The sequence below is a fragment of the Petromyzon marinus genome, chromosome 46 (assembly GCF_048934315.1).
Source record: "Petromyzon marinus isolate PM22_M1 ecotype Great Lakes invasive population chromosome 46, UKy_Petmar_22M1.pri1.0, whole genome shotgun sequence".
Taxonomy (NCBI): Eukaryota; Metazoa; Chordata; class Hyperoartia; order Petromyzontiformes; family Petromyzontidae; genus Petromyzon; species Petromyzon marinus.
The window spans coordinates 13,269,153-13,295,081 of record NC_133712.1 but is presented as its reverse complement, the minus strand read 5'-3'; the positions used below and the strand labels follow the sequence as shown (position 1 = coordinate 13,295,081).

General features: G+C 44.9%; 1 protein-coding gene across 3 annotated transcripts in view; it reads left to right on the top strand.

The window, feature by feature from the left end:
* Positions 1-25,929, top strand: part of LOC116952393 (serine/threonine-protein kinase A-Raf-like) — a 43,068-nt gene continuing 17,139 nt past the window's right edge. The window contains exons 1-10 of one of the 3 annotated variants that reach the window (XM_032971740.2): positions 1-178; positions 12,504-12,628; positions 16,909-17,096; positions 18,613-18,716; positions 19,755-19,857; positions 21,068-21,216; positions 21,995-22,108; positions 23,126-23,279; positions 24,764-24,800; positions 25,799-25,920. In XM_032971740.2, coding sequence (XP_032827631.1) covers positions 12,532-12,628; positions 16,909-17,096; positions 18,613-18,716; positions 19,755-19,857; positions 21,068-21,216; positions 21,995-22,108; positions 23,126-23,279; positions 24,764-24,800; positions 25,799-25,920 — 1,068 coding nt within the window. In that variant the 5' untranslated portion in view covers positions 1-178; positions 12,504-12,531. Of the gene's footprint in view, positions 179-536; positions 3,763-12,059; positions 12,285-12,503; positions 12,629-16,908; positions 17,097-18,612; positions 18,717-19,754; positions 19,858-21,067; positions 21,217-21,994; positions 22,109-23,125; positions 23,280-24,763; positions 24,801-25,798; positions 25,921-25,929 lie in introns of those variants that run through there. The other 2 variants (XM_032971742.2, XM_032971741.2) reach the window with 2 other exon arrangements.

The following is a 25,929-nucleotide window of genomic DNA, read 5'->3' as shown; positions in this document are numbered from 1 at the left end:
TGCGTGTGACGTCATTCCCGCGTGACGTCACTCACGCGGCTTGCTCTTTGATGGCCGCCGCGTTCCCGGGCCCCCCCTTCCCCTCCCCTCCCGCAGGGGCTGGGAACTCGCGACGAGAGGAGACGCCGCAAGGGCCCCTGCCAGGCGAGAGCGCTGAGGGCCGCCGCCGCAGCCGCAGGTGAACCCGTGGTTAATAATAATAAAAACTAACGACGACCACGGCGGCCGCGGCGGTGGTGGTGTTGGCGTTACCACAGTTAACGAAGGTTAACTAAGTGGTGGCGGGGTTATCCGAGTTACCTTAGGCGGCGGTGGTGGTGGAGTTACCTCCGTGGTGGTGGTGTTACTTAGTTATCGAAGGTAGTGTTGGTGTTACCTCAAGTAACCTCAGGCTGTGTTCATGTTATCTCGGTTACTTAAGGTAGTGATGGTGGTGGTGTTACCTCGGTAACAGAGGTGGTGTTAAGACAAGTTTATTTAACCAGGTGACTAAAGAGACCAGATCAGTCTCATTTGTACGGGTGACCTGGTTCACCTCAGTTACCTCTAGACGGTAGTGCTGGTATTAAACTCGTTTAACTTTTGACGGTGGTGTTATCTCAATTACCTCAGTCGTGACGGCGTTTACCTCCGACGGTGGCGTTACCTGAGAAAGTGGTGATTGTGGTGTTGGTGTTGTTAGCTTTAGGGGGTGGAGTTGTTACCTCAGGCATAACCTCGGTTATCTCAGACAGAGGTCGAGGTGGTCATGTGTTACCTCTGTTACGTAAGATAGTGGTGGCCGTTAGCTCAGATGATGGTGGTGGTGTTTCCTCAGTTACAATCGGCGGCGGTGTTATTTCAGGCGTTACCTCAGTTTACCTCTGGTGGTTAAGTCCATTTGTTTTCACACAGCGGATAGGCGTCCCCACTGTTTTCCTCGGCGCCCTTTGGTTGAGCGCTCTCACGTGACCGTCTCCGGAGTGTCTGCGATTGGTCAATACCTTGTTGCTATGCGTACATGATGTAGGGAATGTTATAGTGCAAGCGCTACGGGCCTATACAATCGTTTTTGTAAAGTTTTAGTAGTAATCATCAAAGATGGGAAAAGTTGTTGCTCACGCTTTGGGTTCTGTAACGATTGCCAACATGCGGTTTGTGTCTGGAAGTATCGATTACCACCATGGCAGCCGACATGTGTAGCTGTCAGGTCACGTTTGTAAGCCCTTCAACTCTGTGCTCTTTTTATCGCTGGATCGCCGGCTCCAAATGTTTGCGCCAAAGCTTTTTTTATGAATTTGTCCGAAATTTTCTCTGTACGTTATAGTCATTCCCTCAACAGCAACAACTTCATTCTAAAGTTTCGTTCCTATTTCAGCGTCTTTAAGGGAGTTATCATGCCTCCCCCCTGCCCTTTACAGACATACGGACTCGTGACATAGCTTAGTTGGGAAGCGGTTAAACGTTTAAACTTTGTGAGTGTTGTGTTTGTGTTGAACGAGTGATAATCCCAGAGCTTCGTTGTGTGTAAGAGACTGAGGGCCGTTCCCACGCCGTACGTATCGACCTGGTGTGTTCGACCACCGATCTCGGTGCGGGTTAGGGAAGTTTAGGCTATCAACTCGCCACTGATGTTAGCCGTGTTCGGGAATCGGATCACCAGGTTTAGAGCGCAGTTGCGCTCACCGTTACACCATCGCTCAGTCCATTTACAAACAATGCCTACTACATTCACACTCAATTAGTCGATGAGGATCGTCCCCTAGCCGTATGGGTCGTGGGGGGGGGGTATTTGAATATACTGTATGGTTTATCGCCACGCTGGTCATTGTGGGTTTGGTGAAGACGGGGAGCATCGGCGTAGGCGCATAGAAATACAACACATTAATGGATGATTCTGCTATTTTTTTCAAAGTCGCGCAGTTTACATGAACGTGCGTTTTTTTCAGCACCGTGACCACGCTGCGTTCAGGTTGTTTGAATGTTGCATTGCTTTTAATTGGGATTTTATCGAGGAAAAAAATGTGCAAAGAGGCAGTAAGAGACGCATGCTTGGAATTTACATTTAGAGACAGAATGAGGATCATTGAGAAAAAACTCGCAGCAAAGTTAAATCCTGTACATCATCCTGACTGTTGAGAACGTTTGCGGGATTGGGGAATTGCTCGTTTGTCAAAGAAGAATGTCCGATGGTGGAGACTCACGACTGAGTGACAGTTAATGGAGCGAACGCGCCCAAGACGTCGTCCGCCACCATACGTAGCCAACCGTGTTAATCGGAAGTGCGGGGCAAGGGCAACAAACTAAACACAAAAAGCCCCGTGCTTTGTGACGGGGGGGGGGCCGCTTTGACGTCATGGTGTCAGATATAATACTTCCGGTTTAGTTTGAAGGCGTTTGGGGGGCCCACGCGGTGTGATTTGCCCCGGGTCCCTCTTCCCCCCCATGGTTGGCCCTCAGCAGAGCTTTTGAGTAGTTTTATTTTTCATATGCCTGATGGTTTTTCTCCGGGTTCTTCGGTTTCCTCCCACATGCACCAGCCAAACTATCATGGCAATGGCCAAACATTCCTCCTTAAAATGTGGTTTTGATTTCCATTGAGGCTATCCTGGAAAGATAAAGGACATTATTTTTTTTATCATAATACTGTGACTATAGAGTAATTGCTTGCTTCTCACACATCTATAATCTCTGCAAAAAAATATCGGCAGTAAAAATGTGATGTAAGGGGTAGGTAACCCAATTCTAAGCATCCTAATCATCATCTTTGATCAGTCGATTCCTGGATGAAGGCCTCTCCAAGCCGTCGCCATCTCCCACAGTGCTGCGATGTAACAACCAGTTATAATAATGATTTGCAGCCCAATGCCAAATACTGACTTCTAGATGAAGCCTTCTCAGTCCTGTGACAGTCATGGGGATTATTTCGCCATACTTGCCCACGTTGGTCAGCGAGGATTGGTAAAAAGAGGAGTCCAAGTACTGGTCCAAACATCGATCCCCGTTGATGTTAGCTGTGGCTTGAAATTGATCTTAGGTCTGCGGGTTCACAGAGCAGTGCGGAAATCACTGCGCCACCACTCCCCTCCCTGTAATAGTCATTACGTTGTGTAAATTCTCATTCATTATTCAAGACTGCGCTCATAAATGGTGAAATCTTAGAGGTCATCGTGCGCTGTTGACTTTGTCCTCTGGATATAAACCGATAAATTAAATAGACTTTATTTTAGAGCCAAGAGAGAACACCTTGGTAGGGCACGTCATAACGAGACGGAGGAGCACGTGCCGTCACCACAACTTACGCCGCTCTCCCGTCTGGCTGTTACCAAGACGGCAGAGTTGGTTTGGGTTGTGGAAATGTAATGTACCGTAAAGTCAGCATTGCGCCATCGTTGTTAGTCAGGGCTCTAGTTGCTTAATGCACAGTAGCGTGAAAGACCTGTCTGGCGCCTCTACAGCTCATCAGCCAGGCCCTCGTTGTTTAAACTTTAAATAGTGGAATTTCATTACAGCATCGGCTGTGTATACCAACACCTCACTTGCGTGATCAGTAACAACAAGCACTGCCTTGTAAATTCTATCTCAGATTGTAAAACAAGCGGACGTTTTGGCAATGACTTAAAAGCAACCTTGCCTGTGTTATTAACACTTCCTCGTAGGAGAGACGTATACAGTAGGCTCCAATGTTTCAGGCAATGGCCCTCCATTGCGAAGAGAGAGGGCAGCTTTATTGACTGGGATGGTGTATCGCCTGAAACTGTATTCGTGTACTTTATAAAGCAGGTGAGTGTCCGAAGGAGACCTGGGGTGTTGAACTTGAGGCCTTTTTCTGTTACGGTGTTTGCCATTCGTGACGGGTAACTCTGTGCTTTAATTAGTTACACTCGACAACTTTTATTTGCTCTTTATGATGTTTAATAATGCGCTTTAATTAGTTCCACTACAACTACTGTTATACTTGAGGTTTGTAATGTTTGAATGTGTGCGTATATATTTTTTGTTGCACGAGAACTGGTTGTTATGTTTACTGTCATGATGACGCGGCCTCGCGATGGCGCGGTCGCTGCTTGTTGCAAGAGGTTCACGGTTCGAAACAAGCGGCCTCCCTGACCATCACTCGGGTGAATGAACCATTAACATCCTGTGCCATCTTTCGCAAAATGCAGGCCATTGTTTCGTGGTTCTTATTTTTACATTTATCCGCAAATTACTCCGTTGGAATAATGCATAACAATCATTGTCCCGTACTGCAACAACTTGGCAGGACCCTCCTGAAAAAGCATGAGACTCGGTGATCCTTTCATGGACAAGCAAGTTGTTACAATCTAGAACTTGTTTGCTAATGTTAAGTATAAATGTGAGTGATAATGTGCGTCTCTAAAACATCTGTTGTGATGTTTAACTCTGTTTTCACGTGTTATCTTGTTCTTACTGTGGCATTGTCTTTACTCAGGTTTTCGTCGAGAAATAATTTTCTGTTTTTGCTTTTAAACAAAGGTGCTTCCATTCTTCATTATAAACACAATTACAATCGGAAAAGTCAACAGAAGTGAAAGTAAATCTATATCAGCAAAAGAAATCTAAATACACCATAAATAAGAGAATTTATAAAACACTTCAGCGTTGTCACAATTCATTGATTTGATGTGATATCTATGCTCATGAAACATACATTGAACTCTGCGTGTGTAACTCGATTATTTTCACCATGTATATTTTTATTTGATTGTCTCAGGTAAAAAAAAAAACCTTCAGCCATGAATCTACAGTCATCACGGTATTAGAAAAACAATTATTCCTTGAATCGTCAGAGTTGAATCACTAAGCTCGGTGTCTTTTTCTCGTTACTAAGAACACATGTATATTTCATATTCAGATTGCGGTGATGCGTTGGTTGGCACACCGTTATGAACTCAGTGACCTAACTTTGATTCCTGGCCATGACTAACATCAGTGATATCTTAACCATGGCTTGTCCCTCCTTTCTCCAACCTTCACGAACCTTCACTATGCAAGGTGATTAAGTATGGTCACATAATGTGACCTATACAGTATAGGCAGGTCTTCAACAAGCAGTGTTTTGACAATGGCTACACATTATGTTTAATTTTAATTATTTTATTTCAATTGTAAAATATGCTTTTCTGTGGACTGTGTAGTGAGGTCCCCATGAAAACATTGGGGGATATGAGAAAGTTGGAACAAAAATCTTTCCAAAGAACCATCCAATGGCTTATTGTTTATAATGTTAGTTTGTAGTTTGTCAGATTATTTTTAGGCAATGGTTGTTATGACAACATAATTCAATAATTATACTTAATTATATTGTAAAAATACACCACGGTCACGTTGTCACCCCAGTCTGGCAGTTGTGGGTGTACCATTGTCAGCCTTAATATATGCTTGCTTTCAGCAATTTCCCCATTAGTCTGTTGAAGGTAATTGGGGGGCTCTTACTGTGTCTGTACATGACTGTCAAATAAGTTTCTGGACATAAATTTATGTGCATGTGGAGACTGCTAGGAAAGTCGTGACAAGATTGGGTAAGCATTTTGGAGATATGGAAATTAACTTGGCAAGAAGGTATTGTAGCTATAATCAGGATGAGGGAGGTTGTCATGGGTGACACATGTCGGTTAGAGAAGGGCAGATTGCCAAGGCAGGCATTGAAATGGCACCCAGAGGTTGGCAACCAAGGAGAAGACCTAAAACCAGAGGGTAGCGCTGATAAGATAGTCAGTGCAGAACTCGGAGGTCAGTTATCAACTCTGCAACAGCTGATGCATTGAGCAGAAAGCAGCCATGGCAAGGTGTGCTGCTTGCCATTATAAATAGCATAGGTCATAACCTTTTGACCTTGAACGGTGTGTGTGACTTGTTTTATTTGCTGGCCAATGCGAATCAGCAGTGGCAATAGATGTTTGAACCTGTCTTGGGCGTAAACTATATGTAGTCTACACTGAGTATCTGGTTGTTTGCGTCATTGACTTAGCATTCCTTCTCTAGCATGCTGACTCAATTTTAGATGCGGGTTGTATTATATGTTATGCTTCGGTTGGTGTAAAAAGGTTGCGCTATAATGAGAATCATTCTGCTTTGGCTGCAGCAGTTGGTGCAAGTCAACAGTGGTTGTTCCAGGTAAGTGAGGTTCCTGCCAAAGGAATGAGGAATTTCCATTTTTGACTCAGGACTGACAACGGAAATGTGCCCTGACCTGCACTTGTTTGAACACATACATTTTCATGGTCTTTTTAAAGATCTGTATTGTCAAGGTCAATAGGTCGTTATGGCTGATGTTGATGTGATACAATCACACCTCACCCTGGCTGCCTTATGCTAGATTGTGAGCTCTTCAAAGTTTTACACTCAAAGTCCAATATCTGCTCTCACCGTCTCATCATGATCTTCATCATGTGGCTTTGTTTCTTCTTAAAGTAGCCAACCTCTGAGTGCCACTCCAATGCCCCGTCTCGGTACCCTGCCCTCCTCAGCATTGTACACATGTAATAACACCTTAATATGATACGTATATAGTAAATAACCTTTCTCAGAGTGTCACTGCAATACACAGTGCCAGCAGGCAGTGCCCCTTCGTGCCTGCAGTGCTATCTTAAGCTTCATCGCATTGTTTTAATGAGGGCTGACATGATTATAATCGCAGTCACGCAGTCGCCTCTATTGGCACCGTGCAGGCGCTGATTAAAAAACGATCGCAGGGCCGCACATTCCTCCGCCCCTCGTGCACAGGCGCCGTGTTTGTGTCGATGCCATGGGCATGTGGCCAGGGCTCCTTATTTGCAGTTTGCCCAAATGTTTTTTTCTCTTTCTCCATTTTTCCATTCATGCAGCGCCTTTTGCTATGGGCGCACAAATAAAAATGTGTTTCACCATCCCGTTTGGTTGCATTGCGTGGTGCTGCAAGCTCTATGCTGGTGGTCGGTGGTGTTGGTGGACAAGTGTGGACCAGATACTGTGTTGGTGGTCATGTTGGTGGTCAGTGTTGTTGGTGGTCATGTTGGTGGTCAGTGTTGTTGGTGGTGAAAACAGTCAGACATGTTGGTGTCCAAATGTCATGTCATGGATCATTGAAACGAGTTCAATTTTAATTGTGAGCAAATCGATTGGCATGTTGCATGGCACGTTCGAATGTGACGTCACAACCCATTGCATTCTAAATTCATAGAAAAAAACTGACGATGCTTTGCCAGTTCATAATTGGATGAAGGCATCATCACGCTACTTTTTTTGCCTGCGATTATCTATTTTTTTAACAAACAATTAACAAAATTATCTAATCACATATATGACATATGTGGTTAACCAAGACATTGTAATACACCTGCAACACTTTGTATTCTTAATACTGTGTATAACTGCGGATTTTGTCGATTTAACCAAGTAATCATCAAACAATTATAATGAAATACTTGTTTTGTGGTCGATTACTTTGGCCCTGTTAAACATTGTAGCCCCCCCCCCCCAAGCCCTGCCCCATAACCTCCCATCCAGTAGCACATGGGAACAGAGGTGACACTTTTTCCCTCAATTATTTTCGTGTTTACCGATTGGTCAGATAATTTAACTGATTACGGTAATCTGTTACTCGAATAATTAGGTAGCCCATCTCTTAATACTGTGGCGTACGCCGTTTTAAATTTCACCCGTGGTTTGTAGTGCCTCTATTTCAGCGAGCTGGACGTTTACAGTAAACGGCTGTGGCTATTATGGTAAAGGTGAAGTGTAAGCTTTGCCAACTGTGTAAGATGACGCTATTAAGAAAATAATATAAATATTAAAAGTGCATTGCATGGGCGCTGTTTGTTTTATGGCATGGCTGACTGTTTAGTGTGTGGTGGGGGGGAGTAGTAGGATGGTGGGTTGCACACTGGACTACGAACCCAGTTTCCCGAGTTCGATTCGGGCTCACAGTCAACATTGGTGATGAATCTCTGAACCAGTCCTGGCCTTCCCCTAGTTTGATGCAGACTTAAATGAGTATCTGGTAGGGTGTGGAAACATCAGCACTGGGGAGACGAAGGTGGTGGGATGTGATGTTGGCCACATGGGTACTCGCCAACAGCCATTGCCCTAAACAGTCCTTGTAGGCTTCATGGGAGACCTTTGTCTTTATAATACAGTATACAACATTTTCTTTCTTGACTTAAAGCTTTCTTTATTGAACAACTGTTATTTGCCACTAAGTTGTGGAACGTTACCGCTGTGTATGTACCAATCTATGCCTTTTGAGGTCCTTTCGATTGTTGAAGGCTCCGCTGGCAGGTCATGTCACCGACATAGCTATTATGGATTCACTGAGAAAAATTGCAGATGCCCCACCTGCATTCTCTGCTGTGCCAACTTATTGTATCTTAACCGTTCGGCATTCTGATGATTGTTAATTGCGTCACTTCTCATCCTCCCGTTGTTGCTCTATAGCAACTGCTGCCAACTATTCAGTAGCATCTTTTACCAGTCATCCCACATATAGCTTTATCGACTTTTGGGACAAGTTCTGTAAGTGAGCACCTAATAAGGCTGGCATGGCATGCAAGGGGGTGGTATGGCCAGCACCATGCACTGCCTGAAACGAGGATCTTAGCCTTTTATGTGTGTGTGCACGTGATCGGTTCTTTGATTTATGGCCTGAAAAGCATTTTGAGGCCATGTAAAGTGTTCAAGGATTTCTGGCAGGAGGTTATGGAACACACCCTGATGTTATGGGTTTACTGACTGAGATAACTGACGGATGCATTACCTGTGCTAGCCACCGTACCAACGTGATGTGCTTTAGCCGCCTGGTATTTTGCTCATTGTTGTGAGCATTTGCATTTCCCATCGTTGCTGGAAAGCAGCTGCTGCAAACTTCCTAGTAGAATCTTACATGTGCACACTAACACACACAGACTGCGGCAAGCACTACGCTCAGCGTTGCTTTTTGTAAGGGTGACTGATTTATATATTTTTTGTAGGCCTCTATTTGTGTGTGTTGTTAAAGATAGTAGTGCACTGGTTTTTGTGCACTTTCCTACGATCTTGGTTACCAGAAGTTCAGTTTCCAGATACTGCTAGCATCCGTGGAACGTCATATCTAAGCCTGTTATCTCCTAGGTCAACACCACCTACAAAATTAATACCTTTGCAGCGTGTAAAACTTCAACATTGCAGAAAAAATGGTGGTCAGGTGTGGCGCTGGCCACATCACCCCAACGTGGGCTGTTACGGTCTCAATAAGTGCTCGCGAACAGCACTTGCTTCAACAGTATAGGTCTACATGAGCAGATTTTTGTCTTTGTGTTGCAGCCTCCTGCACCGACAAGTGATACAGAACTCCTCCTCGCTGCTGAATAATTAATGTGCCCGCAGTCACGCTCGTGGTGTCTCATTTCACGGCGTTACTTTATGAGTAACGACACAAAATTTGGAAAACTTGCTGCTTATGCGAACTGCTTGTTCGTTTGCAGAATTGGGGCCCGGAATGATACGAGTAAAATCACTTTGTCTATAAACGTAACACGGTGTAGTCTGTGTAGACTGTTTTTAAGGGCAGTCAGTTTCCACTGGGACAAGCGCGGTTTCTGTGTTTGTTACGTGTGGTTGTGCACAGCGGCCCTCACTTTCTCAGTCATCACCAGCCATGATCCCTTCACTGTTGGAAGGCTACTGTGTACGTATTGGACCATCTCTGTTCCACTTTTGGTTGTTGCGTTAAAAGTGGAATGACGAGCAAATGTCTTTCAATATGTCAGCAGTAGTCATCTTCATCATCAGCCATGGTGAATGGGTGGAGACGTGGGCTAGCGGAAGCGCATTTTCTGTTCGTTGCAGAGGTTCACAGTTCGAATTCAGCGGCCGCCCTGATTATTACTGTGGGTGTAATGACTTATTACTGCACGCTGTCTGCTTTACACTGGACGTTGAAAAGATCCCCTGACGTAATTCACAAGATCAGGCCACTGTGCCAGCCACTTTTGTGCTGGTGTTTGGTTCCAAATTTTCCATTTTCAAAAATTACACACACTGCTCAATTGGGATCATACGTGGTTATCATCACCCCCTACTAGCAGACTAATGCCTCAGGTCACACTTTCACATGAGACTATCCTGGTCTCTTGAGTTGTCACCTGGTTCAACAAAATAACTTCAAGCCACTCAGAATAATTTATACAACTTCACCTTTCATCATAACATCTCAAGGCGCTTTACATCAACGACAATTGAGGTGGGACAGCTAAGAAGTGCCTCGTTTAAGATAGTAAATGCCTTCTTAAAGATACATGTTTTTACGCGGGGCTTAAAGGAACCAACCAAACTGGACTCACTGACAGCCGTCGGCAGAGAGTTCCAAGTCCACTACTGTGCGAGTTTTTTTTCATGGTTCTGAAATGCAATACTTCTTCCAGCCCCTTTTTCCACGAGCTGATTTCATTTCTCAGTCTCCATGATCCACGTCCTCTTGAGTATGAACCCCCCCTGACTGTCACTCCCATCATTTATCGACCACCATATTTTTAAAAAGTGATTTGCTTACCTTTTCTATACTTTGCACTCCTATCGTGATTTTGTATTGATTGCTGTAAAGTTCTGACCTGCCCCGACTGGACATCTTTGTAAAAGAGCTTTATAGCTCATAGGATTCCTCCAATATAAATACATCTTCTGATTCTGCCAGCCATCATCCTTTCTAGCGATGTGTGCTGCTCAAGCCCATTTACTTTTATTAACTGTCAATATCATTTCTATATCGTGTATGTGTTCTATAATTAATGTGCTCCTCCTGCTGCTCTGTGTAATACCAAGCCTACATCTCTCCAGGCTTGTGTGCACACCCTTCAGCTTCACATCCATTTTCCTTGTCAATGCCCATACAGTAAAACCTTGGATTGCGAGTAACTTGGTCTGTGAGTGTTTTGCAAGACAAGCAAAATTTTTAAATAAATATTAATTTGATAAACGAGCGAGAGGGTCTTGCAATACGAGTAGTACGCATACGCTTTGTACTGCCGAGCGTCATGTGATCACAACTGACATACGAGTGCTTTGATATACGAGTGCTTTGGATTACAAACACGTTTCCGGAACAAATTATGCTCAATCCAAGGTTTAGCTGTATTTCTAATTCGTAGGTCTAAACAGCTATAATGAACTGATTGGAATATTTCTTATTTAGGCATAATGGAAACCTATTGCATAAAGAAGTTTGCATATATCATGGAATTAAACCCCCCCCCCTCCCAAAAAAAATAATGACTGTTACCTCTCACCACCTTGTGAGTTATAATCTGTTAATGCGTTAACAGTGGCTTTTCTTGCATTACCTTTGTCTTGGTTTTTGTGCCTTTGTACCTGGTCCCATTTGATGCATTGCACCTGAAATAAGAGACCCTGACCTACCCATACACTTCACACCTTCTTGCCTCCTACCAATCCCGGGTCCCTTCTCTTCACTCGCGCATTGAGTTCTGATCACAGCGCGCGTTGTTTTGATGCCCTCCAAGTGAGCCGTCTCTTGCTTTCATGTTTTATTTAAAGGGGACAACAAAACAAAACTTCAAAGCCTTGTCCTGAAAATAAATGAAAAATGTTGCGCCCCAGTTTGATGTCCTGTGGAGGCAGTTTGACAAGGTGCATCCATAAAGCTATGCCGAGTGAATGATTTCCACATTTCAAAGTGTACCCACAGATCACGTGACCTGTTTCCCCATCATATCGGTAGTGTGTGTAACCTCTATGATAGATGCAATTCATGATGCTCCGATTTCTGTGCTTGCAAACAGAAATGTGCCTCTTTCTGCTGGTACATGGGTAGCAGATTTATGTAGTTTGAGATGGCATAACAGTCGCTGTTTTCTCAGGTCATCTCTTAAGGACCGAATTACTTGAGATGTGGTTATTTTCCTAATGGCGGTGACGCTAAATATGTATTTTTTTTCCGTGGCAAGTGGTTCCCAGGGGAGCTTGTGGCTAAGTTTGCGGGGGTGCGCGGTTGGGGCTGTGGTATTGGTAAGGGGGTGGGGGGGCAGGGTGGAATGGGGGTGGTGGTGCCAAGAGGCATGGAGTTTTTTGCTGAAGCTGTAAAAAAATAAGATTAATAATTCAATAGTAATAGTAAACCTATCAACAGTCGTCATACGCCGGCTGTCCCGTGCACTGGTGTTCTCGCTGTCACAGTTCTGAATGTTGAAACGCGGTGACGCTTTTTCATTTTTCGTGCCGCGCTGCTCAACTGCTTTTTAGTTTTGGTCAATTGTGATTGCCACAGCTTGGCATGCTCAATTGGCAAATCCGGTGTCAACCCACCAACCAGGGTAAGCATGAAAGCTCGCGCACTTGCCCGCTTGGTTGCCCTGTCTGTTGCAACCACAGTATAAATCCCATGAGATGGACGTCTGGGTTCGAGAAGGCTGGTTTGATCGCGAGGATCGTGGTTTTTGGCACGCGACGATTCAATCGGGGTTTAACATTGAGTTGTCCGTTTTTGTCTTGTCTTCCGCATGTTTGTGTTTGCGCGCACATGCGGTGAGCAGCCAGATGAAGTCGGCGCGCCAGGATTAAATGCCACGGGAACACAGTTTCCTCCACTCACTGCGCAACCACAGCAGTCCTGCCAGGCTCGGTGCGCTCGGCGTTCCTGGGTCCGGAGGAGGCGGAGGTACGCACGCACAGAAAAGTAACGCACGAGCACACGTACGCACCTGCGTTTACACGCGAGAGAGTGCATGTGCAACGCGTGAAAATGTGGACCACTCGCAGTTGGATAGATGCACAGGCACGCACACGCAGGCAAATACGTGTATACACATGTACATGAACACAAAGATCCCCGTGTAGATGTATCGACTGTAGGGGGCATTTGCTTTTCGTGATTACCTATTACGGCTAGTGCTCTGCAGAGTTGTGTGGTCAGTACTCTGCTGCAGTGCTGATGTTTACACACAGAGTCATTTTATTTTAGGCTAAGTTGACTTAGGGGTGGGCATTGACTTAGGTTATTGGGTTCATAGTGCAGTGTGCAAACCACTAAACCACCCACCGCTCCATCCTCATACATACACACATGCTCACATGGGTGCGCAGTAACCATGTAAATGTGTAATTTTTATCACAATGCAGTATTTACACTCACTGTATGTTCATTGAATTGTGCACTTGATAATTTAGATATTTAGAAAAATTATATTCCAACTATGCTAATATTACATTTTCGCTTAATTAGTAAACAAAACTGTACAAACTAAAGAGAAAAAAATATAATACATATTCGACAGAACCTAATTTTTATTCATGAATTGAATCTTGACTCTGAAATCTGAGAATTCTTAGAATCTCCAGGAAGGGATAAATTGTTATGGGTTTAGTCAGAAGGCACTCACAAATATTACATGCGCGCGTGTGTTTAGTCTTTAACAAAGACAATGACCCCCTGTATAGCCTTAACAGACTTGTCGCACCTATGCATGGCACACAAGGGGTGCGATGTCAGCACCACACCCGGGTGCCTTTGTCTCCCTCTGGCGATGTTTACAAATTACACAAAGTATGCATTTGAAGCTGAGTCGACCCAGGGGACGCCCAGGACTGGTTCAGATATTCGTAACCGATTGGGAGCGAGGATTTAACTCGGGTCACCAGGTTCATAGCTCAGCATTGCACTCCTGCCGTTTAACATGCACATACATACATTCATTGGTACGCACACGCATGCACGTGGACACACGCTGGAGTACACATATAGCACATAGGTGCACATGGACAAGTTACAGGCACGCACACAAGCTGAAGTTCAACGGTACAATTCAAATCGATGTGAATTAACATAGCCTCGAAATGCAACCGCTTCTCAACGTGCTGCACAGAAACAGTGGTCACATTTATGTTGCAGAGAGAAAGAAACAGTCATAAGCAGAGGAAAAAAAAATGCCTGGACCTGACTAGGGGTAGCTCTCCTGCATGCAACTATTTGCATTTTTCAAATGTTGCGCAGTGCTTCGTGATTAACAATGCAACCTTGTTGCCTCTGTTTTGCAACACATTTACTTACTACCGAGCCGTTAAACAGTCTGTGTGTAAAGTTGAGGCCAGGGAGGCCCGACCACCTTCCCTCGCTTCTCGCCTGGGCAGCCCTGCCTGGGCAGCTTGACAGAAAATCTAGACAAGGAAAGGCATTTTGCCTGCTCGGCCTATGGATTAAAACAAATCTATCCATGTGTTTTACACAATTACAATACATTATGTATTATATAGCATCTCAATATGACCGCATCTCAAGACAGTGTACAGAAATCGTGGGCATATTTATGATAAAGATCGTGGCAGTAAAAGGTCTATATGCGAGTCCACAGCTGTCTTTGTGATTTTGTGTCTCTACACAAGTAGATGGGTTTACATATTAATCTGTGGGTCTCTGTGTGTCTGGGTAAATGTGATTCTAGGGATCTCTGTGAAACTATGGGTCCCTAAGTAAATTCTAGATTTGAAGCTTTCGTGACTGCAAGGATCCATACTCTTTGGTTCTATTCGGTAAAGTCACGTAGGTAAAAAATAAAACAACAAAAAATCACGAGGTTTCGGCCACAACACAAGCGGCCTTCATCAGGTGAAGGGACCCAACTGTCCAGAGGACTGCGTTGGAGTGAAGAAAGCCAAGCGCAGGGCGCCTCCTTTAAGCTGTGAGGGGGTAAACAGAAAACGCCTTGACAAAGGAATTAGCATAAAATGTGCCACTGTCAAAGCTTGGACATTATACCACCGTGAGAGTTCGGAATGCCACTACTTGAATAAATATACTGTACCATTGAAAAGTAGTTTAATGTTTGGTTCGATTTAGAACATCTTTCATTCTGACTTACAGTACCCCGGGGTTTACAAATTGATCTGCACCTGTGGTGACTGCTATATCGGGGAGACGAAACGACATGTCTCTGACCGAATTCGCGAGCACAAATCAGATTTGAAACATGGCAGAACGAATTCTTCTGCCGTAGCTGATCACTGTTACAACGCTGTGGGTGATCACAATATAGTTTTCTCCGATACCAAGGTCCTCTGCAAACCCACGGGTTTTTATCAGAGATTTGTTCACGAGGCAATTCAGATTTACAAACACACACAATTTCAACCGAGAAGATGGTTTCAAGTTAAGCAACCATTGGAAAGATGTTTTAAATCGAACCAAACATTAAACTAATTTTCAATGATACAGTATATTTATTCAAGTAGTGGCATTCCAAACTCTCACGGTGGTGTAATGTCCAAGCTTTCACAGTGGCACATTTTATGATTCCTTTGTCAAGGCGTTTTCTGTTTTACCCCCTCACAGCTTAAAGGAGGCGACCTGCGCTTGGCTTTCTTCACTCCAACGCTGTCCTCTGGACAGTTGGGTCCCTTCACCTGATGAAGGCCACTTGTGTTGTGGCCGAAACGTCGTGATTTTTTTGTTGTTTTATTTTTTACCTACGTGACTTTACCGAAGAGAACCAAAGAGTATGGATCCCTAAGTAAATGTATGGTATGTGAGTATATGGGTCTCTGTTTGAGTATATGACGTAACATATATTTACGTAATGTATAAATGTGACTACATACCAAATGATATACGTAAACAATTGGCATATTTATTTTCTAGAAACACAGTCATAAGCAGATGAAACAGAGGATGTTCTTAAGATTGGACTTGAACAGAGACAGGGAGTCAACAGCATGGATGGCTGGAGGAAGGGATCTCCATATTGTGGGTGTAGTAGAGGATAATGAATGAGAAATATGTATGTTGAACTTCTTTCGCACCGCACGTAGCCAACCGTGCTAATCAGAGGTGCGGGAAAGGACAACAAACTAAACACAAAAAGCTGTTCTAAAGAAATTAACTTTCAAACTACGTTTAAAAGTGCATGGCTCCAATGGCTTTTTAATATTGGAAGGAAAAGTGTTCCACACGACCACAGAAGTGCATCTGAAAGCACACGATGTGGTGACCCTCTGTTTGGTGGTTTAAAAAAAAAAAGTAAATAATGCTCAATTAGAAAATGACAGGAAAATAACGGAGTCGTTTATCCAGTTATATTGTGTCAGACATCTTGCTGTTGCATGTATAAGCAAGTTAGGAAAGTTAAGTATCAGCATCACTAATGCGTGCATGCACGATTGTATTATGCACGTAGACACGTTTCATTATTACAAGTTTGGGCTTGGATTCGAAAGTGGAATTCTGATGTGATGCAAGTGATGCGTGTCACGAATACTTACCGCGAAAGTGAATTTACGAATAATCGATTGAACGTGAGTGAGCATGCGTAGACACGCACACAATCACACTAGTGCGCAAGCAGGTACACGCATGCATGTCAGGGTACACGGGCATGTACACGCAATTGTTTACAGGTACACACGGGTATAGACATGAAAGACAAAGACACAAGCAAGCATTCACATGCATTCTTGGGCACATAGGCATATGCACATGTACACAGGTACAAACCTTTGTATGCAAGTATACACATACATGTTTGAAATGCAAAGACATGTGCATTGAAAGCATGGCTACACGGTACGCTTTTTATGAATTGAGATTTTATTATTCTGTTGCGGAATTGTTTCTTTATTGTATATATTTACCCCCCCTTGTTTGCATTTCCTCTACCTCATTTGTCACATTGGGATATCGTTCACGTGTAATTGGCATACATTGTGAATAATCTGTTCTCACGTGAGGTTCAGAATTTGTTTCAATTGATGAATTGCCCAATTATTACACTCATGGTAAACTGGACTATCACTCACACAGGCACACACTGACACATAGGAGCACACACATGCACAATTGGGTAGACATTCAAAGAGATTTCTTCTCTTCATTAAAGCAAAACGTTACCGCCGTGCTGCCGTTGATTCTTTCACTTCATCTGTTTGCTCGTTTGATGTTGTTACTGGCAGGTGGAGGGGGCGGGACTGTGATGCTGGCTCCTCCCACACCACCACCACCACCTCCTCCACCGCCATCGACGGCGCACGCAGCGCTGTCAGGGAGAATGAACGGCGCCCAGGATGGGGCTCACGCCGAGCCGACCCGCTCCGGCACCACACTCGTGCGCGTCTCCCTGCCCAACAAGCAGCGCACCGTGGTGAGTACGGCACCACCGTGGGCGCCAGCTCATGTCTGTCTGTAGCGATCTTTATTCTACGCTGCACTTCATATGCTGAAAAACACATTAGCAGTTGTATATAAGCACACTTTGCATCATCATCAGCCATAATCTGTCCACCGTTGGATTAAGGCCTCTCCAAGCCATCGCCATTTATCAAGATCCTCGCGATCTGACAAATCACCGAGCATCCGCACATGAGCTGATTACATTGCTCTCTTCCACGGTGGGCGTACTCTCCGGCATCGCTTACCACTGTCATTAGTCGTATCCATCGACCATCATCCCTTAGCGACGCATCTTGCCCAGGACCACTTACTTTTCTTAACACCCAAATTGATGTCTCTATTTTACGTCCACTGATTCTTATTTTTTTCATTCTCTCCCAGTCTAATTCCCAGCATGCACATCTCCATGCTTACTTTGTGCATCTTAAATTTCGATTTAAAGCTTTCGTGACTGCAGGGATTCATCTTCTTGGTTCTTTCGGTAAAGTCACCACGTAGAATGGAAATCTTCTTGTGAGTGTCCATTTTTCTGATCTATACTTCATAGCAGGCAATGGCAGAGCCAGGATTTTCAGGTGGAGGGGGGCAACCCCTCCAGCAATTAAAAATTATAGGAGTTGTTAGTAAGTAAGGACTTGTCCCTGCCTTTCTATTCGACGCGTGTGCGGCGATGGTGCAGCCATCGATCGAGGGTCGATTTCCAACCGCATTGTGTGATCGGCATCGCGCTCGCTGAAGGTGAATGCCGTCAGGGAAGTCGTGTCCTGTATACGCAACTGCGCACAATCCTGTGAGTCACTTATAACTGCTTTGCCGTTACTTATTGCCAATTATGGACTCAGACTATTGTACTATCATCTCATAGAGTCCCTGGCACGTAATAATATGCTACACAGTGGCTGTGGGGGTCGCAAAATGTTGATTTATTACTAATAAACCCCAATGATCCGATCGAAATTAGGGATTTCGATCGGATCATTGGGGGGGCACGTGCGACCCCCACCTCCCCCACTGGCTCCGCCAGTGATAGCAGGTACTATTGCTGATCAAAAACTCCTCATTAGGCATGTTGATATGTTGATTTACATGTTCAAGTTCGCATTAAACGTAGGTTTTCACAGCCAGTAATGTGATTCATAATATATTTTTAGATGAGGCCACTTAATGATCATGCCACATAGCCAAACTAATTACATTTGTGCATGCACAAGCTTTTAAGGCGCCAGGCATTATTGTTTCAGCTCACCGGTAAGTCTAAGAACAATCCTCACAACCAAAGTTAGCATGTGAATTGGATGTTTTGCTTGAAACTGCATCAGGCATCTTCAGGACAGACCCCAGGAAGTCAGACTATCGGGTGGTGGAGAGTCTCATGACATAAATTTGGCCAAATCCATTACGTATCCTTACCATTAAATCAATTATTAATTGTAATCAAAATCGGTCTTTTTGATGCTCAGCGTTTGTGCTTTGTGCATTGCTCGTAGGTTCCTGCTCGTAGCGGGGTGACCGTGAAGGACAGCCTCATGAAGGCGCTCACGATTCGTGGCCTCACCACGCACTGTTGCGGCGTCTACAGGGTGAATGAACGGTACGGAAGGGCGCCGCGCTCGCCGCTCTCTCCGGTCCATTCGCTCACCCCTCTACCCGCTCCACCGCTCACTCACCGGTCAACGCTTCGATTAATTTCCTGAAGAACCTTCCGGCACGTAGGGCCAAAATGTCAGACACTGTGCCGCACAACACGTGAGTCCAACCCAGAAGCACATCGGAGAGCTACACAGCACGATGATAAAATCCTAAAACTAAACTTTTTATTTACCTGGTCAGGCCCACTGAGCTATGTAGCTCTTGTTTAGAAGCGACCTGGCCACAAATGATAGCTCAACGAAGTGGCTCATCATGTAGAAATTTGCAGCAGCTAAACATTCGAAACGCATGCTTGTAAATGTGGAGAGAAAAACCAGAGGACCCGGAGAAAAATCCACACGACCACAGGGAGAGCGAACATGCAAACTCCAGATATACAGGCGTCGGAGTTGGGATCGAACTTCCGACCTCCTGTATACCAGGCGAGTAGTTAACATCTCGCCACCGTGGGGTCCCTATGCAGTGGTGTGAGAAAAAAGAAGTTACTGGGGTCTTACCCATTGTGATCTTCATTAAGTTCTTTCCGGGATGACTTCTCAATCCTACCTGTGGCTCTCAATCGGTGTAAAATGAACACAGTTTGTAAAGACTAAGGAGATGGGTGTTTTGTACAGCACTGCAAAGTGCTGTGACACAGACTGCGATAAAATTTGTCAACTTGACAACAACTACGGTATCTAGAAGAAGAAAGGAAGCTATGGTGCGGTATATTGACATCAATGTCATCGCCTCCTGATGACCTCAAGTTTTCATCACGTGTGTGTCTGTACCTGGTGCGATGTGAAAATATCGCCACTCGGGAGACGAGGGCGGACGGGTGTGGGGGCTGGCCATCCTCGTATCCCGTGCCGACCTTAGTAGGTGCTCGCTAACAGCACTTGCCCCAGCAGTCTGTTTAGGCTATACACGGGAAATTTTTTTTACTTTGTGTATGTACGTGTGTGTCTTTTCTTGCTTTTAATCACTGTTGTGCCCGCAGTGGGAAGGAGATGATCGATTGGAACATGGACGTGTCGTGGTTCATCGGGGACGAGCTCTCGGTGGAAATTTTGGACAACGTGCTTCTCACCACACACAACTTTGTGAGTCGCTCACGGCATCGCACACGGCACGACGCGGCGCAACGCAGCGAGTGTACAGCCCCCCCCCCCATCTCTCCCGGCACTTGCTTCCCGTTCCTGACCAAATAGTTGCAACACTTCCCGGTTCCTGTTTTGTGGCAGCGCAGTGAGAGAAGTTGGCACAGTGGCAGCGTGGTTTTCGGCTGAAGGGCTCCGCTCGATCCGGGAAGAGGACTGCAGTCTTGGGTGTTGAGACCATCGCTCGTTCTTGCACCCCCCCCTCCCCAATCTGTTATTGACGTAATCGTCTCTGCGCGTGGCTGATGGACTGACTAAATCTGCTTGTTTGGTTCTGAGGCAGAACTGAGTGATAGATGACCAGGCTTGTAATTATTCTCCCTTCCCCATGAGTCGAAGAATTGCCAGGATTCAGGTTTTACCATTCGATGTTTTGGAAAAAAATGTTTTTGCCCCAATGTACTGTCTCATTTGTGTTGTCTTCGTCTTTCATTCATCCCGGTTTGTTCTCATTTGCTAATTAAAGTCAAGTTTGAATACCATGTACATATAATGATGCAAGGATTGAATTGTGTGTGATGAATTGTTTTCGAGTGTAATGGTTAGCACAGTGGAATTGCAATGCAGAGGTTGCCGGTTCGATCTCCTGGCGGCACTTGAAACAATGGGAAAGTTTCGAAGAGCTCCCACCACTTTCCACCCAGCAGGATAAATGGGTTAACATTGGCAACTTGTCAATCGACTCTGGTGATTATCACGGTTGGCTACGTACGGTGCAAAATAAGTTGTATATACATACATGGTAAAGTTTAGGTACTCACACCTCTTCCAAGAAGTTTACCCAGCATGAAAGAGTCGGGCAGTAAACCTTCTAGATGACTGTTGAGATCCATCTCGTAGAGACCCTTCCACCAGCAGTGACACGAGCAAGCAATTGCAAGGCTGCACTTTTAAACTTTTGTGTGTATATTTTGCGCTGATGTTACATTCGGGATAATCGAACAATTGACCAATTATGTCATATACCAAAAAGATAAACGCGAGGCAATTTTGAGTCAAATTGCATCTCATGTATCTTGATGAGTAATTGAAAAGCAGCACCCACCCTGGGAGGAGGGGGCGGGGTGGTGAATCGTTACACGTTTACCGAATGGTGCCTGACCGCCGGATCCCGCCCTTGTCCCCTGCACGTTCTTCGCGAATCCCTCGACAGGTGCGCAAGACGTTCCTGTCCCTGGTTTACTGCGATTTCTGCCTGCGCTTCCTCTTCAATGGCTTCCGCTGCCAAACGTGCGGGTACAAGTTCCACGAGCGCTGCAGCACGGAGGTGCCCATGGTCTGCATCAACCTCCACCAGCTCAAGTGCGTGCGGCGCCGGCCCCTGTAGCGTGACCTTGTTGAACCGGGGGAGTTGTACGAAAAACTCGAGAGTGCCGGCGTGAGACGGTCAGGGTTAAACAAACGTAGTGTGAATGTTAAACTGCTTGACGGAATGATGAACAATACTTTCCGCTGTTGTCCAACATGCCTTCTGCTCTAGCTGTCAATACCAATATATGTTATAGAAGGCTACAGCCACGCCCATTGCTTAATTTTACTCATGTTTACATTCTTGTCCATGTTTTGACTGTACGAATCTACAAGGGGAGGGGGGCTATTTTTTCAGAAGTGGGGGGCTCGGCCAATGTTCAGGAAATGTGGACTGTTGAGCAGATGCCGCTGGGTTTCCAGCTGGTATAGGCTCAGAGCTTCTGCAAACACAATGAGGTCCAATAAGCGCAGCGCAGCACAGCAACATTTCACAAAATGTATTATGCGCTTCCGTGGTGGATTGTGGAAACATTTTTAACAATTTACAAGCCTTTGTGCCTCCACTGCTGAATGAGACAGAATACGTTAACTAAATTAATTATCCCATAGAACTTTGTACACTACTGGATGGTGGTTATTCACTAATAAACTAAACAAATAATAATCCGGTCGAAGAACCCGTTGTCTATTGAAACAGAATGTTGTGTTTTACTTTATAATTTCATAACACTGGACTCCACCACGACAGCACATGTCATGTGTTTAGTTAATTAAATGTAAAAATGTGCTCTCTAACTCTCACCCAATTCGTCCCGATTCACTCGTGTAGAAACCGAATCCAGCCGGACATGCGGGACCTGACGTGGTGTGACCACCCGAGCCCCATCTCACCGGGCTACTTAAGCCGCCCGCCAATGTCTGCCATGCCGGCATCGAGCCATGGGTAACGCCGCTCACCATCAGCATCAGGGACATCGCTCGCTGCTCCACACCACGCCTGCCCAACACCACTTTACATTGTTTTATTATAACAATATTTTACCTGCCAAATTGCTTGAGATGAAACATCTTATTTGCAAGGGTGTCCATGCTGCCAAGTAACACACACGTACACATGGCAAACGTGTAATGTTACAAGTACAAGTATTTCAAATCCTGTACTGTCTACATTTCTGCAATGCCAGATGTTTTCATACAGCATCAAGAACAGGCACAAGACGCTAAGGACAGTGCACATGAACACCGCACCATAGTCAAACACAATAAATAACGGTGCACATCGCTCAATTTTGAATTTACTCTAGCTGTAACAGTTGCAAATATTGTGCAAGTGTGTTTAAGTAATGATATGAATAATTTGAGATTCTGCAACCTTTTCATGCATCTGGTAGATTGTTCAGTGTTTAAGCAGCTATAATAAAAATATATAATATCACCGTCAATAGCCTTGGTGAGAGCGGGTCTTCATGCCTGACTCCTCAAGAGCTTGGGAAACATGGAGTGAATATTAGAGAAGTTCCTGGGCAATGAGCAACAGTGGAACAGTTGTTCACGCATACGTTCCCATTGCTTGTCGTGGAGTATCTTTGACTATCCATGTGTGCACAAGCTATCCGCAGCATTCATTTAATTTGCTGATGCGGTTTATGGCCATTATCTAATGTCGCCACAAGCGCTTGTGAAGCCAGGATGCCCAACCAGTGGCTCGACTGTGATGCTCATTATTTTATATTTCTCTTGTTTATTAATTCCTCACCGAGCATCAAGGCTTTTTTCCAGGAGGGTCTTGTTCTGTTTTTTTTTTTGTAGGAGGCGACGACGGTTGCTTTGCGTTTCCTAAATTAGTAATTTGCGGGTTATTTTCACATTTGTACCATTACACCGGCAGGCAGACAATGGGCCTGCTCTTACGAATTATGCCACGATGGTGAGGATGACCTCGGCCTGTCGTCCCCGTCAGGTCGCCCGACATGCGACCGAGCTCGCACGCGTTCCCGTTCCCTCCGCTGCTCGTGGAGGTCGGGGGGTCGCTGGGCTCTCGCGAGCGCTCCACATCCACACCCAATGTGCACATCCCGAGCACCACGACGCCTGTGGATGCCTCACTCATAGAGGTGAGGTCACGTGCGCATGTGTGTGTGTGCGTGCTTGCCAGTCGTAGGGGGCACAGGTGCTGCATCTCAGTCGACCCATAACGACCTGCTAGCAGGCATTCGACACTTCACAAGTGCCATGGTGACATCACCGCCACTTAGTGGCGAATGGCAGTTGTTGTTCTTGCTTGCCAGTCGTGGAGAGCGGTCGTCCAGTGGTTCAGCGGACTGCACTACAAAACTGGTGACACGAGTTAGATTCACACTCACTTTTAACATCGGTGACGAGTATCTTAACTGGTCCTGGGCCTCCCCTAGGTCGACTTGAACATAAACGAGAACCTGGCGAATTTTGTGAAAATAACCACAGGTAGACATGCAGCTGGGTGTGGTGCTGGCCACCCGCCCCTTCGTGTGCCGTGTTAACCTTCATCGGTGCTCCCTAACAGCACTTGCCCTGATTAAGGCAATAGGGGGGGTCTTTGTCTTGTTGTGCTAGTCGTATCATCATTAAACGTGATCAATGAAGGCCCTCCCCAAGGCATTGCAGTATGAAACAGGGTAAGCGGAACCAGTTGTTGGAATATAATTCGCTGACTTGTTTACGAGATTTCAACACAAATAAAATACCACAGTCTGAATTCTGCCTGGTCTGTATGCATGTATTTTGAAAGCACGGTACATTACCAACCGTGCTAATCGGAGGTGTGAAATAATTTTGATGTTAATAAATGTAGATAAAACTAACCTAAAGAACCACAGACCCATTCGCCTCTTTTCGCACGAAAAAATTCTTAATGAATAACAGACGAAATGAAAAATGTTGAGGCCAGCCGCCATCTCAGTCGAAATACCTGTAGACCTGGTTCTGCCCTGTGACTCACTTCCTGACAGCAAGGCATAGACATGGTTGGTTACGTACGGTGCAACCAATATCATCATCATACAGGTTTTATTTGTGCGTTAGATCGCGTAAATATTTCAATGTGTCGTTAAACCCGCCACCACCGGACACAGCCAATTAGTAAGGTTTGTCACGTAAACAGAACGTGCCGATTCGTTAATAGTACAGCACACCGGTGTGTTGGAGAACAAAGCCACAACATTTTCAATCTGAGGACGATGTTTTCCCGGTAATTATAACTAGCTTCATCAGGCGACAGCCATATTTACATACTTCACATGGCCTCAATATGCATTTTTTACCACAAATTATAGAAATAATCACTCACACCTGCACAAGGCAAAGATGCCCATATCAGGCTGTGCTTGATACTGCCATGCAATGTCAGCATTAATGGGTGCTTGTTAACAGCACCCGCCTTAATAATGTATATGGCTATACAGGGGAATGTTTGTGTCTCTGAGTTGAGCGCGCACTATTCTGTATCACACTTGTGCATGCGCGTCTGTATGTCTACAGTTAACCATAGGCAATTTGTAAATTGCCTGTGGTTGAAATTTGTTAAATAATTAATTGTTGTTCTTTTCAATTCCTATTTCAGAGTCTCTTGAAAAGTTCATCCTCCCACCAATCAGGAGGTAAAACTGCCTAAACAACGGCCAACTTGCCAATGTATTTCAGAAGTAAAACAAATTATTTTCAATAGTGATGGAGCTGTAGCGACGACTCCTTGTGTATGCAAGTTCCGCCGTTGGTCGTGAATTGTCCGACAATTTTTAAGTGTGGTTTTGATGAATTTTGAAGGTGTTTATTTAGCAAAATGTTTTCTTTTGCTTTATAGGTTATTCTTTATTAAATGTCGCCACGTGAAATTGGCTGATGGCACTGGGCGCCAAACTGAAGCATCTTAACGAGATGAGGTTTTATGGTGAATGAGACGATTTGGTGTCAGATGAGTGGTTCTCTATTGGATAAGAGGAGGGCTCGTTATCAGAGGTGGTCTTTGCCAGACGTGCACTGGTTTATGTGAAGAAATAAAACTTGACTGTTTGTATCAAATGAGGCGACGGTTATATTTTAAATGACATGAGGCCTCTGTTTTGGATGAGATGCAGGCTCGCTGTCAGATGTGATAATGGTTCTGGAATAGTTGAGTTGAGGGCTTAATATTTGATGACGAGGGTTCGTTAATGAGGCAAGGGTCCTGTAGCACTTATTGGCAGAGACAAAGATTTTCTCTTGGATGAGAGATGAGGGTTATAATTGATGAGACTATTGATTCTATATAATTTGAAATTAGGTTTCTATATCGGTATGAGCATGAGGGCTCTGTATTCGATGAGCGTGAGGGTTCTACATCAGATATTACTATTGGGGCTGTATGTGATGAGGTTAGGGTTCTGTATCGGATGAGGACGAGTGTTTTGTATTAGTTGTGATGAGGGGCCTTTATCATGTGGCTAATAGTGGCCGGTAGATTAATGGCATCTTCATCGTAAATCGCATTCTTTTACAAAATCGGACAAGTCGACTTGAATGACCCATTTGCGGTCTAGTTAATAAATAACTCGCCGCGGCTGCAATGCTGTTATAAATACAAAACACATTGTGACATGAAAACGTCTCACCGGTGCAGGGAGCCACACGGGCGCCAGCCCTCCCGCCAGCCAGTCGGGCGTCGTGGGGCGGTCAAAAGGGCAAAGGTCGCCCGTCACGCGGGAAAAGAAGCTCCCGTCGTCCGACGATAAGCGTCTGACGGTGAGGATG